This window comes from Phyllopteryx taeniolatus, chromosome 6, assembly GCF_024500385.1.
Source record: "Phyllopteryx taeniolatus isolate TA_2022b chromosome 6, UOR_Ptae_1.2, whole genome shotgun sequence".
NCBI classification, from domain to species: domain Eukaryota; kingdom Metazoa; phylum Chordata; class Actinopteri; order Syngnathiformes; family Syngnathidae; genus Phyllopteryx; species Phyllopteryx taeniolatus.
The window spans coordinates 12,981,623-12,998,701 of NC_084507.1; the positions used below are offsets into that span (position 1 = coordinate 12,981,623).

Here is a 17,079-nt window from a genome sequence, read left to right on the forward strand (position 1 = left end):
AAACTGATGGCTGAACATTCTCCTTCAGGATTTTCTGTTAAAGAGCAGAATTCAAGGTTCCATCAATCACAGCAAGTTGTCCAGGTCCTGAAGCAAGTAAGCCCCAGACATCACACTACCACCACCATGTTTGACTGCTGGTATGATGTTCTTTTTCTGAAATGCTATGCGACATTTATGCCTGATGTAGCGAGACTCACACTTTCCAAAAAGCTCAACTTTTATCTCGCCAGTCCATATATTTTCGCAAAAGTCTTGGGAATCATTCAGATGCTTTTTGGTTTTTTTTCAAAAGTAAGAAGCCTCTGTTCTTTTTGTTCAGCAGGGTTTTTCGCCTTAGAGCTCTGCTTTGGATGCCATTTTTGCCCAGTCTCTTCCTTGTTATGTCATGAACACTGACCTTAACTGAGGCAAGGGAGGCCTGCAATTCTTTAGAAGTTGCCCTGAGTTCCTTTGTGGACTCCTGGATGAGTCATTGTTGTTCTCTTGGGGTAATCTTTGTGGGCTGAGCACTCCTGGGAAGGTGTTACCACTGTTCCATGTTTTCTCCATATGAGGATAATGGCTCTCCCTATGGTTTGCTGGAAAGCTAAAACTTTAGAAATGGCTTTTGTAACCCTTTCCAGACTGATGTCAGTTTATTTCTCGACTTTGGGTCGTGCATTTTGTTGGAGCTTTTTTAGATCTTTTATCCAACTTGATTTTGTCGGGACAGATTCTGTTTGTGACTTCTTGATTGGACAGGTCTGAAGGTAATCAGGCTTGGGTGTGATCAGTGAAAATTAACCAGAAATTGTGATTAGCCACAATTAATTCATGATTTAACAAGGGGGGTAATTACTTTTTCACACAGGGCCAGGTAACTGAATCTTGATCGCTCCCCCTCCAACCCCAGATAAGAAGAATTTTGGATTCCTGGAAGCTAGTGGTTCGGTGATTTGCTGCAAAACATTCTTGTAGCAGACGACATCAGACAGTTCTTTTAAATAATGCCATGGATGACTAATATCTTACTTCTCCGAATCAGGTGCCAACGTTGTAAGTGTTCCCTGTTACATCTTCCTCCATGATACTGCTGTCTCTGTTTTTCTGCCTTATGAGACCCTAATAGCTCAACTGCAGTTGACTTTACTGTCTGTATTTAGTATCTTTTTTAAGTCAGTGACATCATCTGTGGAGTCGCCTTGTTACTTTCCATTTCGACTGTTCTGCATAGAACGCCGTGCAGTCGACCTGTGAATTTGCCGCTTTCAGTGAAAGTATCCCTGGAGGAATTTTAAGGACGTCATCATTGAAGACCTTGCTTTGAGGTTAAAATAAAACTTTTGTCAATGTCGCACACGGATGTGGAGTGCCCCATGACTAGGTTTGCCTTCGGCCCCCAAATGACTAAATACGCCACTGATCTTGACTGAAGTAACAATTTGAGCTTGGCGTGGCTGAGCAGTCATTCCTGTCAGGAGACAAGGCAACAATATTACCAGCTAGTTGTCTTAAGTGACTCATAAATGTAATACGTCCTCTCAATCAAAATCAAGGCATGCAGGAGTTAACATTTGAAGAATGTCTCGTGTACTTATTAGCGCTGAACTAATTTGTCATCAGTTATGCATGCATATGTGTGCAATAATGAGAGCTTGTTTGAATCACTGGTCCCCCCAGCTTTTTTCCAGGTCAAGTATTTTGAGGGTGGGACTAATGATGAGCAGTCAGACATAAAGCACGTAGGAGGAGGAGGTGGGGGACTTGAATTGAAATATTAGTCCAGAGCCGAGTCCTTAGAGGAGCCAATCGATGCTCTCCAAAGGAAATAAATGAGAAGAGGCACAGGGGGAATATTTCAGATGCTGAGCCGGTGTGCAAAGGCCTTATTGGTGTCAAGTGTGAAAAGACACAAGCTCACAACAACTTGTATCTGTGCTTTATAAAAGCGCATTGACAGTTACAAATTGGACAAAGAGGAGCAATCGTCTTATAGACACGACACATTTTCCTTCATGTATTTGTGAGATTTTATGTTCAAATGAAACTATGAATGAATGAAACAAACTTTTTGGCTATAATTCCAAAAGTAAAGCATGATACGTGGCAGTATCATGCTTGATGACTGTTTTCCTAAACCTTGAACTTTGGGGGCCTTTGAAAACGTGGAGGAAACTACAGTATGAACATTTTGAAATAGCAGTCAGTGTTTGTGCATAACCCTCAGGCCTCTGCTAGAAAGTGATACAAATGTCAGGAAAAGTCTACTAGAACATCTGAACTTTTGCGACGGATCAGAGGCGCTTTAAATGGTAACAGTTGTGTGCCGACTCCCATTTAACATGAGTTTGAATGTGACTGGTTAATTCTAAACACAACCATATCCCAGTTATAAGAGGGTGTGCACACTTGTGCAACCACATTATTTTAGATATTTGTAATGGCACTCTCAAAAAGATTTGTTTTTAAATTCAGTTGAGGTGTTGAGGTTATAGGTCACAATGGGGGAAAAAAACAAACGATTTTTCTTGGTCTCATTTTTTTATATCACAAAAACCTGGCATTTAATTAAACAGGGGTGTGTAGACTTTTTATATCCACTGTCCAAGGTGTACCCCACCTCTCGCCCAAAGTCGGCGGGGATAGACTCCAGCTTCCCAGTGACCTTAATTAGGACATGCAGTGTAGAAAATGGATGGACGGACAATTACCACCTCAATTCATAGACGATATTGTCTGAAATATCAGCCATTGAATAGTCAGCTGCTGAGCCCCTTTGAACTCCGTTGCTAATCAAAACAGTCTTACTGCATTTGGTGAATGAGTTTCCTGCACAGTATTTAAGATGATCTTACCTCACATTGAGACCAGATCCCTCCACAATGTTGTGTGTGTCCATATTTTACGGTATATCCCAACTAGTCTAAAACTGTGTGTGTCGAAACCTCACTTTCGCTTTGACACAAAAACTTCCTTACAGCTACGATTTATCGGTAGGTGTCTGTCTGTCTGTCTATCATCATTCATACAACTTTTTAACTCTCTTCAGGTTACACATCCTTAAGGTGAGATGTCTCCTTATAGCTCCTTTCTGCATTGTGTTGTTGCATCTCTATGGGATACAAAATATTTGGATGAGATTTTTCTGTCTGCAGACCACAAGTCACAAGTTGTATTTGGAACTTTTTATGCTCCTTTTCCCCACTGCATGCTAACTAGCTACAAGTGGCTTAGCGCTGGATGTTGCAGTGAAATACTCCACAATCTCCTCTTAGATGCAACGCTCCCGTTTTCTTCCCGCCCTCTCAAAATAAAGTCTATCTTCTTACCGGTAAGTGAATACAGGATACTCTTAATTGTTCTTGCATTGTTGTTGTTTTTAGAATGTATGTATTCACTGATGCCTTAAACGCCAGGGTTTTCACAGCTGTGCTATTTTTCTTGGAAAAACTGACTTCCTTAAACTATGAAAAGTTGAGCTGGTACTGTGCAGAGGAAAAGTTGACACTGCGTTTTTAACTGCACTTCAGATCTCGACAAAGGTGTATCGTTCATGAATTTTGATTAATATATGATATTTGTGTGGGTAGCACGTCTGCCACACAGTCGAGAGGTCAAAGGTTAAAACCCCAGTTCAGGTTCTTCTGTGTGGAATTTTCATCTTCCAGTGCTAGCTAGTTGGTTCTACGGGTACTCCCACTTCATCCCAAATTCCAGAAACATATCTATTAGGTTCATTGAAGACCCCAAATTGTCCATAGGTATGCATGTGCATCTGCAGGTTTAAGGGAACCAAATTCACGACTTTTTTTAAGGCCACTTTAAGACCTGTCATTCACTGAATGCGACTACTAGGAGTTGGGGCTATGGGTTCAATATTACATTGATGGAACTGAGCCATGTTACAAATAGCGAAAATCTGTAAATTATGCCCCACCAATAAAAGATTCAAAATTGCCTGTAACTGCTAAAGATGATGGCAAAGCCCTACTTTTGTCTAAATGGAGCTCATGAATTCACTTCAACGCAGTTCCTTGGCACTAAGATGGCGTCAAAGCAATTGCTTTTATATTACACAGGACAAAAATGAATTTGTGAGTATTTCTATAAATGACAGGAGAGGTTCCTCCCCACCAAAAAATAACAAAATAAAATCTGTATACACTTTAGAACAGGTGGAAACGGAAAACCTAATGAGCAAGACATGAACATTGACAAGGGACACAGAGAAAAACATGACATGACAAACCTAAATCTAATCAAAAGAAAGTCAACAAAAACACAGATCATAACAATACGATGCCTTTGTGACTTCCCCCATTTCACCCCCTAAAAGTTGAGATTTTCCATTGAATTTTATATTCTATGTATTAGGTAGATGTTATCCATCCATCCTTTTTCTTTACCGCTTATCCTCACTAGGGTTGCGGGCTGCTGGAGCCTATCCCAGCCATCTTCGGGCGAGAGGCGGGGTACACCCTGAACTGTCGCCAGCCAATTGCAGAGCACATGCAAACAAACAACCATTCGCACTCACATTCACACCTGCGGGCAATTTAGAGTCTTTAATTAACCTACCACGCATGTTTTGGGGATGTGGGAGAAAACCCACACAGGCATGGGGAGAACATGCAAACTCCACACAGGCGGGATAGGCAGATGTTATGTAGTTGGAAATTCATATTGATCCAGCTCCCACATTTTTTTGTAGAAATTAACTGTAAGCAGGCAATATAAATGCAAACAGCAAAATATGTGATCTTCTTGACGTGTACAATGACAGGGTGGACATTTTTGGCTCATGTAAGCATTTAGTGAGCACATGTTCGACCTTCACTTAGCGATATGATTCAGCAAGCAAGTTGACTCTTTACTGTTTAACAAGTATACTTCAAATTTCAAAAGGGTTTTTGTATCAATTATTTCATTATGACAGTTGTCATGTTAAGTAAGCTTGACAAAGTCCAACTACACACATACAGTAAGATGGTGGAAATAACAAAACAGTGTATATATTTACTCTGCAACTATCCACTATTTCAGCCTACATTTAAGAAAGACAATATTGCTGTTTGTAATGTCACTGAAAAGATTAGAGGGTTTCTAAAGCGGCAGTTACCCCAAAATGAGAATGTGGACAGCAGTTTCCGGGACAAATGAAAAATGCTCAATATGATTTTGAAAATGCAATATCCCTGATCAAAATGACTTGTTTGATCTTATAACAATAAAACCATGTAAAAAGAAAATAAATAAATGGTATCCTTTAACTACATATTATACACACTGTAGTTAGCAAAGCAGTGTGTGGTACATGACTAAATCACGTATTAGAAAAAAAACATGCAAAATGAAGGTAATACATTTTTGGAGACTTACTGTACTGGTACTTGTGCAAATGTTTGGCCATTTATAATGAGACCTCAGAGTTTTGTTATTTTGCAAAATTTGTATAATGACTGAGTGATTCTGATAAGGAAACAAAGTGCACTTTATAATGATATTGACCCCAGTAGTCCTATTTGGGCAATGTAAAACCGTGGTCACGTGACAGTAGTTGTGGCGCAGCGTGTGAGTCACACAAACCAACGGTGGCACTTTGAGTGCAGCTGACTCATGGGGCGCACATGCAGTCATCCCTCAACACCAACCCTGCATACATTTTTACCATCACACTGACATTTTTGGAGGAAGTGCAGCTAGCTTGTGTGCCACTTGTAAATATTGGCGTTGGGACAGTTGTACACTTTCGTCGCAGCAGCAGTGAGACCACTGGCCTCTTCAATCACATGACACTATTACAGCATTCCACTAGGCCTTGACTGTATAAAAAGAGGCCCAAACCAGACGTGGCATCTTATGAGGGTCTTATCGCTGTTGTTAATATTGAGAGGGGTGAAGGAGGTGTTGAGACCAACAGTTGGGCTGTAAAAAAGACATCTGAATCATCTCTTGGGGGGGGGGGGGGGGGGCTTGGAAGAAATCGAACCGGAAAGTTAAAGTGACAGAAAGCGCGTGAGTGGAAATCTGTGTGCGTCTCCGCACTTGAACGCGGCATCTATGGGGCGACGAATAGCCTTGACAAATTCAGTCCTATATTAATTTGTATCATAGTCAAGCCACTCGTCTGGGATCCAATTTATTTGCAAAAATATTTGACCATTGTGGCAGCACAGTGAACTCGTGGTGGGTACATCTGCCTCACATTTCAGAGTTTCAGGGTTCGAAGCTCATCGGTGGCATTCCTGTGTGCTGCTTACATGTTGTATCTGTGCTTGTGTGGGTTTTCCACGGGTACTCCGGCTTCCTTCCACCCAGTGAGGACGTGCAATAACTAACCAAGAGAACAAGACAAGAGAGGACAGAAAAGGCCAGGACAGGATGTGGGAAAATGAGAGAGGCAGTGCTACTGACGAGTGGTGCTGGGATTCTTTTTTATTTCATTTAAATGTTTTTGTGTGTCTAAACACCTTTAAGAACCTGTGAGTTGATATGTTAGTTTCACCTGTGTTGTTATTAGTGATCCCAGCACAAGTAATTAAAGCCTATAGTGTGTCTCTTGAACTTATTAGTGAATGAACACCATATCACATGCATGTTAGTCAACTGGTGTACGGAGTTGCTGAGGAAGGGCAATTTAGAGTCTCCAATCAACCTACCACGCATGGTTTTGGGATGTGGGAGGAAACCGGAGTGCCCGGAGAAAACCCACGCAGGAACGGGGAGAACATGCAAACTCCACACAGGCGGGCTGGGATTTGAACCCCTGTCCCCAGAACTGGGAGGCGGATGTGCTAACCAGTCGTCCACCGTGCCGGCAGCAGGTATTTATACATTTTATTATTATTATCTTCTAATTGTTTTGGGTGGGCGCTTTTATCTGAAATAGGATCCAAATATATTTTTTTGTTTTTGGAAAACCAGCCAAATATCACAAAGGTCTATTTGGAAATACAATACTTTCCATTGGGACAGCGGTGAGATTTTAATATAGATTGAAAAATATGTAAAAATAATCAGTGCATACATTTGCTTAATAACACCGTATGATGTTGACTACCTTATGAGTCTATATCGATATCAGTATTATCATCTACCTGGAAGTGATATTGTATATCCTCATTTTCACTGAAGTCTGTGGAGGGGAAAAGTTGAGTATTTTTGTGAGCAGCATAATCCATTATTCATTTTCTTGGGTGTTGATGGTTTCATAAAAAAAAGGGAGACTTCATATTCATAGCGAGTACAGATTTATGAAAAGCAATAATAAAGCCCTTCACTATGGTGGATGGATGTGTCGTATAAGCATAGCGATCCGTCTGGCAGTTGTTGATTACAGGTCAGCACATCTAGGCCTCATAATGCAATGCCAGCCCTTTAATATGCTACACGGGAAGTATAAGGCGACAATGATGAAAAAAAAAATAGATATATGTGTGCATGTGTGACCTCCCTGACATTCTGTACATACTGTACATGTGGTTAACGGGTAAGAAGTAAGGAATCATCTTGTCCTTCATCTACACCTGTAGAAAAAAAGTGTTATTTTGTATGATTTTCTATTTATTTATTCATAATTTCATCCACATTATACTCCTTGAGGTGATGACATCACACTTTGGTCCTAAATCCTCATGCTCTACGTCTAAATGTGATACGTCACATCAGCGCTCCGTCCTCTCTGTTGCAGGCATCATTGATTCTTGTTGTTGCTCACCATCGGAAAATGATCAAGTCTCTGTGACCTGACTTTTGTGATTTACACTTTCAACAATTACGGGATACTTACAAATGAGCGGGTTTACTCCGATATAAGCAAGTGTAAACCCTCCAATAGGGAGTGTGTGTGCGTGCATGTGTGCGTTTGTGTGATTCATGGCATTTTCTTACATGGATTGCCTTTTGTTTATTAAGATCATAACTCTTATGATTATTATTGTTATTTTTATTAAGCAGCAGTATCAGGGGTGAAGGTCACTAGCAGAGGGGTTATTGAGGGACTGGGTGACCTCATGGTGGCAGTGAGGAGGTCTTGGAGAATGGGGAGGAGGAGGAAGATGTGGTGGTCTTATTGGGGGAGAAGGAAGAGAATAGAACAAAAAGCAGCAATAACCAGACCGGTTGAGATGCCGTGTGTAAGGCTGCCGTACTGGGTAGGCAATCGTAATATGCATACATTGTATACAGCAAAAATGATGAGACCTAAAATCACGATGACCACTCATTGGTTAGTATTCGGGGCTTCGTTGCAAGGCAGGAGGAACAAACAAACAAAACAAAACAAAATCGGTCTTCGATTGTGCGCGCCGTGGACCTCTCCATGTAAATTCCCCGGCTGAATTTTTGGCCCAGTACCTCCCTGGGACACACTGTATTAGAAAGAAAAACAGTGCCAGGTAGTGGGACACTATCACACTCACCATCTGTAATGTACCATTACTACTGTTCACAATCTCATCTTTACGCTTGCAGGAAAAAGTCCAGTTTTTTAATCAAACAGTTTAGGTTACAAAAAAAATCTCACCACTTACTTTTGATATTTTCATGTAGCTATAAAGTGAAGTGCACAGATGGTTCAACCCCTTCACTTTTCCTCATCAGACTCATTCATGTTCAGTGACTTCTCCCACTGATGTTTAGTGGGATTTGTGCAGCCATATGTCCTGTTCTGTGATTGCGCGGCTTTATGCTTCGAGCGATGGATATCTATCAGGCGCAGGCTCATTTGTGTAGACTCAGCAGACTCACCATGGCAACAAGCTGGCCCACTTGACAGTCTGTTCATTGTACTCCATTTGTCATATTGTTCACATATTTTCTCCTACACCGTGCAGCCGGCAAATCGTGGTTACGCGCTGGGGGCGTGCGACTGAGGATTTCCTCCTTTCATTGAATAGTCTCATCTGTCTGTGCTGCCCTCTAACCTCGGCCTTTTTGTAGCCGCAGCGTGCTAGTAGTGGTGCGTACTACTAGCACGCTGCAAAAATACATCATGTGGCTTTTCAATTTTCTGTCAAACCTAATGTTACCCTGGCATACATTTTCCCATTTACGCTGGCTTATTTGTGTTGCGTTATGTTTGTCAACGTTCTTTCATGGCTTCACGCCCTTTCTATACTTTTGCAATGGCAGTGAGACTGTAAAGGAGCTTCTTCTCTGTTGGGCAAGATACCATATTTGGCAACATAACACTATATTGTGAAATCACACGAAAAGTCTTAAGTGATATTACAATATTGTCAGTTGTAACAAAAGTTGTAATATTACTAGGAAAAAAGTCAATGTTGTTCCAATAAAGTTGTAAATATTACTGAAATAAAGTTGTCATTTTCTGTTGTTATAATATTATTAATATTATTGGGAAAAAACTGTGGCACAAGGTTTTATTCCAGGATATGTTTTGAAGTTGAAGTCAGAATATTCGGAGAAAAGAATCTCATTATTACTGCGGAATAAAGCTGTAATTTTACAAAAACAAAGTCAGAATATTAATGGAAGAAAATTGTGTAGCAGGCATAAAATGTCTGAATGTAATAAGATGATATCCTTTGAGAATAAAGTACTATTACAAGAAAGGTCGTGATATAGTGAAAATAAAGTCAAAGAAATAAAAGTCAAAATTCTCACAAACGATAACTTTATTCATTGATTTAATTAATTGTTTATTAACATGAAATATTTAATTTTCTCATATTAGTACGCTTTTTGTACTTTTCAATGTGGCATTATTTATTTGTACTGATTGAAATACAGTGTTCCGTCGCTATATCGTGCTTCACCTCTTCGTGCTTTGCATTTTTTTTTCATATTCATTTCGTGCATAATTTGCCATATTGCGGGATTTTGCATGGATGCTGTAATTTTTGGGTGGTAAAATAAATGCTTTCGAGCCTAAAAAAAAAAAAAAAAAAATGAAAACACATTACAAGGAAGAAAATGTACATAGTGAACAGTACTACTGTACATTACTGTATGTTTAAGAGTTTAAAAGGTGTTTAAGAGTATAGAAAGTGTTAATAAGAAGTTAATAGGAATGTGGGGAATATTAATAAGAGTCTGGGAGGTTCATACAGCTTTAAAATACTATGTAGAAATCTAAAACATGTTGTGGTCGCTACTTTGCAGATTTCCCTTATTGCGAGGGTGGTCGGGAACCTAACCCACGTGATAAACGAGGGATTACTTGGAAGTTCTGATTTGAAATGCCGAAAGGGTACAACTCGTATCTTTAATTGAGAATCTAAAAGCAATTCTCAAAATATCGTCATATGAATGCATTATAATCCCCAAATAAAGCCCTGAACAATTAAGTCATTTTCTCCCCATCATTTTCAATCATTGGTGCCCTATTGTCCATACAAAACCTTTTCTTCTCACTTTGACCTTTCTGAGCCACTCGCCATTACTGGTCCATTATGAGTCCGTGCATGCACTGTAGAAACAAGCCTCAAACTAATTCCTCCCACCTAAAACAACACATGAAATGATGCGAGCGTGACATTAAAACCAGGAAAGAAAAAAAGTGACTCAACATGGAAAAAGTGCTCCATGTCTTTGAATTGTGTGCATGACTAATACTTGTAAATTGTACATGATGATCTGCATTATTGACGCCCGTCGGCCTGATCTGTGATCGGTATGTTCTCTAATCCGCTCCCACACGTTTGAGAGCTGAGCTCATCCGATTAGGGTGCACATTAGCGTGCACTCAACACCCGTCATATATTCATACCATTAAAGCCAGGTAGAATTGTCTCATTAGCCAGGATTAAGCTGAATAGACTCTGTGGAGTTACAATTACACATTGAGTCATTATAGAACTGCATCACAAACCCTTGATGTCCACTTTTGTGGATGTGATGAATTTAAAATGTCACCATGTACAGTGGCTGAAATAAATATTTAACACGTCACCATTTTTCTCAAACATATTTCAAAAGGTGCTATTGATCTGAAGATTTCACCAGATGTTGGGAACAACCCAAGTAACCCATACATACAAAGAAAGTAGAACAAATAAGATCAGAAATTAAGTTGTCTGTAATAATGTCAAATGACACAGAGAAAAAGTATTGAACACACCAATTGGTATTTATTTAATACTTTGTTTGTAATGACAGCTTCAAGACTCCTCCTGTATGGAGAAACTAGTCGCATGCATTGCTCTGGTGTGATTTTGGCCCATTTCTACACACAAGCAGTCTTCAAATCTTGTAGGTTTCCGTGGGCCCCACACCATCATGTCCCCACCTCCAAACTTCACTGTTGGCATGGTGTTTTTAGGGTGATGTGCAGTGCCAATTCTCCTCCAAACATGATGTGCGTTATGGCATCCAAAGAGTTCAATTTTGCTCTCATCAGTCCAGACTATATTCTCCCAATATTTAACTGGCTTGTCCAAATGTTGTTCAGCAAACTTTAAATGAGCTTTGCCATGCTTTTTTCAGCAATGGTGTCTTCCGTGGTGAGCGTGCAGACAGGCCATGGCAGCGGAGTACATTACTCACAGTTTTCCTTGTGACAACAGTACCTGCTAATTCCAGGTCTTTTTGAAGCTCTCCACAGGTGCTCCTTAGCTCTTAGAACAACTCTTCTGATTATTCTTTGCACTCCTCTGTCAGAAATCTTGCGAGGACCACCTGATCGAGGCAACTTTATGGTGGTATGATTGTCTTTCCACTTGCGACCCTTTAAATGCAGTACATATATTTTCACCATGATATAAACGCTTGCAAAAGTTGGTCAAGTTATTTTTGTCGCCCTTAACTCATTCACTGCCGTGGACCTTTATATTCGTCCAATGGAATTCCCCCGTTTACTGCCACCGATGTATGCATTTGTCAAGTATGTTTGTCAATGGGGAGAAGTGGAAGAGGGTCTTGCCCAGCTTGTCTTTTAAATTCAGGTTTGTAAACTATTGTAATGACTAACAAACCCCTGTTGATGGCGGCGTTGCATCACTTTGGTTTTGAAATCAGCACAGCATTTGAATAGAAGATAAAGACTAGGCGGTGAAGCTCAGCTTTTCACCTCGATTGTGAGGAAGAGAAATGTGAAGATGTTGGAAATCCTACAGGTTTAGGCACCTCACACTCTTAACAGAGTATGTATGCGTATTGTTTTCAACAGTATGTGCACCCGCTGACTTCTTTTTTAGCTCTCGTGATGCGTTTTCAGTCATGTCGAAACCCCCCAAAAGTTGATTCAGTCATCGAAACAATAATACACACAGCAATCGAAGAGGGGCTTTGCACCACCTGGTGTTCCGGCCCTAATAAACATATTGATAAAGAAATGCCTTTTTTGGTTTGTTGATACAGTCATTCCCAACCACTGTCCTGTGGCACATTAGTGTGCTGTGCGAGATCATCAGGGATGCTGCGGGAATTTTTGTTCTGAATTAGTCTGAAAATGATTATTTATTTACTACAAGAATTGTATGTTTGTTCATGTATCTATGCCAATGACGTTTAGCGACAGGCAGAACAATTAAATGCTCTTCTACTAACCTGTGTATCCACCTCTTGCCATTCATACAACAGAATAATAGCTTTGTGTTCAATTTAACAGGATTAGTAAATTTGTGAGTAAACTGAGACAAGATTATCATTATTTGACATTTTTGTTTGGTATTAATTGTGAGACTAATTTGAAATATGTGCCTTCACTCAATAACTGTTCTGAATTAACCTACAACACAACTCAGACGTCTTGACATTAAACAGGAGAAAAATGTTATTAGCTTTTATTATGGTATGCCACAGTCTTTATGCATACAGTAACACATTTTTGCATGCAATGACTAATTTCTCAGGGGCGCAAGTAATAGAACATTGGGTACAAAGTCATCATTGAATATCATCCAATATAAAGACTTTTTGACATTTTTGTTTGGTGGTGTGCAGTGAAATTTTTCTGATGTCAAACACTGGGATGACGTTAGATGATTGCAACCCAAGTTCTCATACAGTTTTGAGATAAACCTGTCGTGGATTCTTTGCATTTTAGGTGCCACCTACAGGACCCAAGTGAGCCTTGCACTTGTTCTTGAAGCCTTTCAGCACCAAATAGAAATATATTGCCATGGCAGGGTGTTTGTTTGCAAGTTTAAGTAAAAAAAAAAAAAAACACAGTTCTGAGGAGTGGGGTTCAATCCCTGGTCCCGCCTGTGTGGAGTTTGCATGTTCTCCCCGTGCCTGCGTGGGTTTTCTCCCGGCACTCCAGTTTCCTCCCATATCCCAAAAAACATGCATTAATTGGGGACTCTAAATTGCCCGTAGGTGTGAATGTGAGTGCGAATGTTGCTTGTTTGTATGTGCCCTGCGATTGGCTGGCAACCAGTTCAGTGTGTACCCCGCCTCCTGCCCGATGATAGCTGGGATAGGCTCCAGCACGCCCGCGACCCTAGTGAGGAGAAGCGGCTCAGAAAATGGATGGATGGATGGATGGATGTTTGTTTTAATCGGTATTCCGGTCCGCAAACGTAGCTATACACTTTTTAAATAATACATGATTTTTTTTTTCAAATTATTTTGCGGACTCCCAGCGGTCCTCGGACCCCAGTTTGAAAACCACTGGCCCATAGGCCCCAAATGATAGCGTACTATTAGCATGGCCATTTCTTTGTTTATTTGTTTGCAAGATGAACAAATATTTATTTCGATATTTATTTGATTTCGATGTTATTATACGATGCATATGCATTACTTGGTACCTTTTATTATTTTACGAAGTTGTCGTGTAGGAAAACGACTTACGGATAGATGCACTTCTGTACTATCCGTTGGTGAGCCATTTCAAATCTGCCATGGATTCGATTGCAACTATATGATGCTGATATAATATTCCTTCCTGTGTAATTCCATGTGACACATACTGGATAGAGATCGTGGCCACCTGTTTTCAGCGCGTCTGTGTCTCCATCCAATGGGAGCGAGCGAGCGGGCGGGCGGGGGTGGGTGGGGGCGACTTGGAGGGTGGGGAGAGAAGTTGGAGGAGAGCGTGAGAGACGCTCATCCGCGTCCACGCAGAGCCGTAATTGAGTGGAGGCTCACGTATTCAGTCACTTTGCTCACGCTGAATTGCGCGCATACATTTTGGGTGTTTTTTCGTCGTCGTTAATTCGGCCGTGAAGGCGAGCGCGGAGGGAGACGTGCAAGCCACAGGTTGCCCCGTCTCGCCATGGCTCCTCGTCTGCTAGCGACCACCGTGCCCGGCGGCGACGTCGACGTGGGCCCCGCGGACGGCTCGCCCGGGATGGGGGAGCGCGCCGAGTGAAGCGCGCCGAACGAGGAGGGGAGGAGGGGAGGAGAGGGGGGCGTCGGAGCGTCGGGACGCCGGGCTCAAAGCTCGAGAAGCGGGTTGGCGGACCTGTGGAGGAAGCCTCATGAACGGAGGCGAGAGGGGAGGAGAGAGACACAGACAGCGAGAGAGAAAGAGCGACGATGGCATGGCTGTGACAACATGAAAAAAAAAAAAAGTGGGGTGGTGTGTCTTCATCCAGCCAAGTGATCCAACACATCTGCTCTGGGGGAGTGGAAGAAAAGAGGTAGGTAGAGAATATAGATGTGGCACACTAAAAAAGTAGGTTATGCTTTTGGATATCATGCAAGCTTCAGCAGCAGTCATCGAGCTCCCAGCTACCAAAACAATCTAAGGCACATAACGTGTAATGGTAAATATTGGTAGTGCACGACTAATACGCTTCTCCCCTAATTGTGGCCAATTTCCTTCATCCAGTCTCCTCAACTCGGTTCCACCTGATGCTCCTCGAGTCTTACCGTGATGGTTTTTGTTTGTCTTCACCAGACGAGAAGTACACGGTCACAGCTGTGACCATGGAGCCTCCCCCCGCTCTGAGCCTGGCTCTCCTCGGAGGCGGCGAGGACGAAGACCAGCGTTTTCTCCTCCCCCTGGCGGGCATCTCCCACCCGGGGCCCCCCGGCGGCCAAGGTCCGGGGTCCAAGCACTCCAACCACATGGCGGCGTCCAGCCTCGGCCGCCTCAACGGCAGCAACCCGTCGCCGTCCCCCGCCGCTACGCCCTCGTCCCTGCCTAAGTTGTCGTCGGCGGGCCAGCCGCCCATCCCCAACGCCCTTCACCCCACCACCACCCCGCTCTCCTCCTGCTTGGGATCGCAGCACAGCCTGAGCGGGGACAACTCTCCCATCTACAACGCCCTCTTTTACTCCACCCACTCGCCCTCCATGGATCGCGAGAGGGACCGGGAGCGCGGGTGCAAGCACAGACAGGCCAGCCCCCTGGTCCACCGCAGGGACAGCAACCCATTCACCGAGATCGCCATGAGCTCCTGCAAGTACACGGGCGGCGTCATGAAGCCCCTGAGCCGTCTCAGCGCCTCCCGACGGAACCTCATCGAATCGGACAGCAGCAGCGAAACCAAAGAGGGTGGCGTTTCCGCTGTTGCCGGGGGTACGGCGGCCGGGGGTCACGACCGGCAACGAGAAACGCCACCGACCTCCTTGGTCACCCACTCCTCCACGAGCCAACCGCCCCTCCAGATCCCCCCTGAGATTGTCATTTCATCCAAAGAAGACTGTCCGTACCCCAGGGCAGGATATGACATCGGCGACACCACCTCCAACCAGATGTCCATCTACCACCAAAACCACTCGCTGGTGGAGAGTCGGCGGGCGCAACCAGGGAGGGGCGGCAGTCAGGGTGGCTCCGGGGCAGTGGGACCCGGGGCCAGGGCTGGCACCGCCAAGGCCACCAAACGAAAGAACCAAAACATTGGCTACAAACTGGGCCATCGCAGGGCGCTCTTCGAAAAGAGGAAGAGATTGAGCGACTACGCCCTCATCTTCGGGATGTTCGGAATTGTCGTCATGGTGATTGAGACAGAGCTGTCCTGGGGCGTCTATACCAAGGTGAGACCGTGTGTTTCTCATTAAACTCATGATGTCCTGATGATGTCCAGAACACGTGCGTTGAACAATTTGAAGTCTAATGGGTCCGACGAAATATTGTATCCAACATTTGTCAACTGACTTTCCTATTGTCGTGACCCACTTTTATTTTCGTTAAGAACAATAAAGACATTTGAATGCTAAAAATAGCCTTTGAAAACATATGCATGTCATATTTGAAAAGGTTAACTAAGCATGCACGTTCAAAGTGCTTTTCGGAGCACCTTATATTCACTAAAAACTAAGGATGATCATGATGACTGCATGTTGAAAAATGACCATTGTAAAATGAGATCCAGTAGAGTACGAGCTCAGCAGGGTTTACCCAGCTTGGAGATCGCAAGCTTCTTGCTTTATTTTTCAAGGGTCCGATAAGCTTGCATTAGGGAAATTGTAGCCTCTTGTTTCTATCACGATGATGTCAGCAAAGATGAATTCGCTTGACAACTAAAACCTGCGGAATTGACATTTTGAAACAAGTTTATTAGGCACAAGTGAAACAAAAGACCGTGCCGTTGTATTATAGGAATTGCAAGCTCTAGTCTTGGCTGACTTTGCACGTTCTCCTGGTGCTCGCGTGGGTTTTTCATAGGGCACGCCAGCTTCCTCCCACATTAAAAAGGCCATACATGTTTGGTTCATTGAAGACTCTAAATTTGAGAAAAGATGTGAATATGAGTGTGAATAGTTCTTTTTCTATCTGTGCCCAGTTCCCTGAAATGGCCTTTACGCATAACAACGCATTAAGTATTTCCGGTGGAAAGGTCATATGGCGTAACAATTTCCGCTGTCAATATGTTACAAGCTTCTGGGATGCCATCAGACAGGTATATTCAATAGCTCGATGCCACTACTTTTCGAGCTTGAAATGGCATGAAAGGTTTTTAACACTACGGTGTGCCGCTGTGTTCGGCGTCAACTGGGTTTTGAGTTTTGACACGTTTCCCATGTCACGGCAGGAAGTTAACATGCCACCTTTAAATGAATGCGGAAGTGCTGCCTGCATAGAGTCCATTGGCCGGCGACCAGTCCAGTGTGTATCGCACCTCTCGCGCAAAGTCACCTGGGATAGGCTTCATCTCAATCGCCATCCCAATGAGGACAAGCACTATAGGAAATGGATGGATAGGCTTGTCTGTCATGAAAACAGTAGTTTTTGCTTGCTTT

General features: G+C 42.8%; 1 protein-coding gene across 1 annotated transcript in view; it reads left to right on the forward strand.

Annotated features, from left to right (window-relative positions):
• Window positions 1-13,967: 13,967 nt before the first annotated feature.
• The window catches only part of kcnn3 (potassium intermediate/small conductance calcium-activated channel, subfamily N, member 3), a 97,865-nt gene continuing 94,753 nt past the window's right edge, over window positions 13,968-17,079 (forward strand). The window contains exons 1-2 of the mRNA XM_061777246.1: window positions 13,968-14,531; window positions 14,792-15,873. Of these exons, the coding sequence (XP_061633230.1) occupies window positions 14,821-15,873 (1,053 nt within the window). The 5' untranslated portion in view covers window positions 13,968-14,531; window positions 14,792-14,820. The remainder of the gene's footprint in view (window positions 14,532-14,791; window positions 15,874-17,079) is intronic.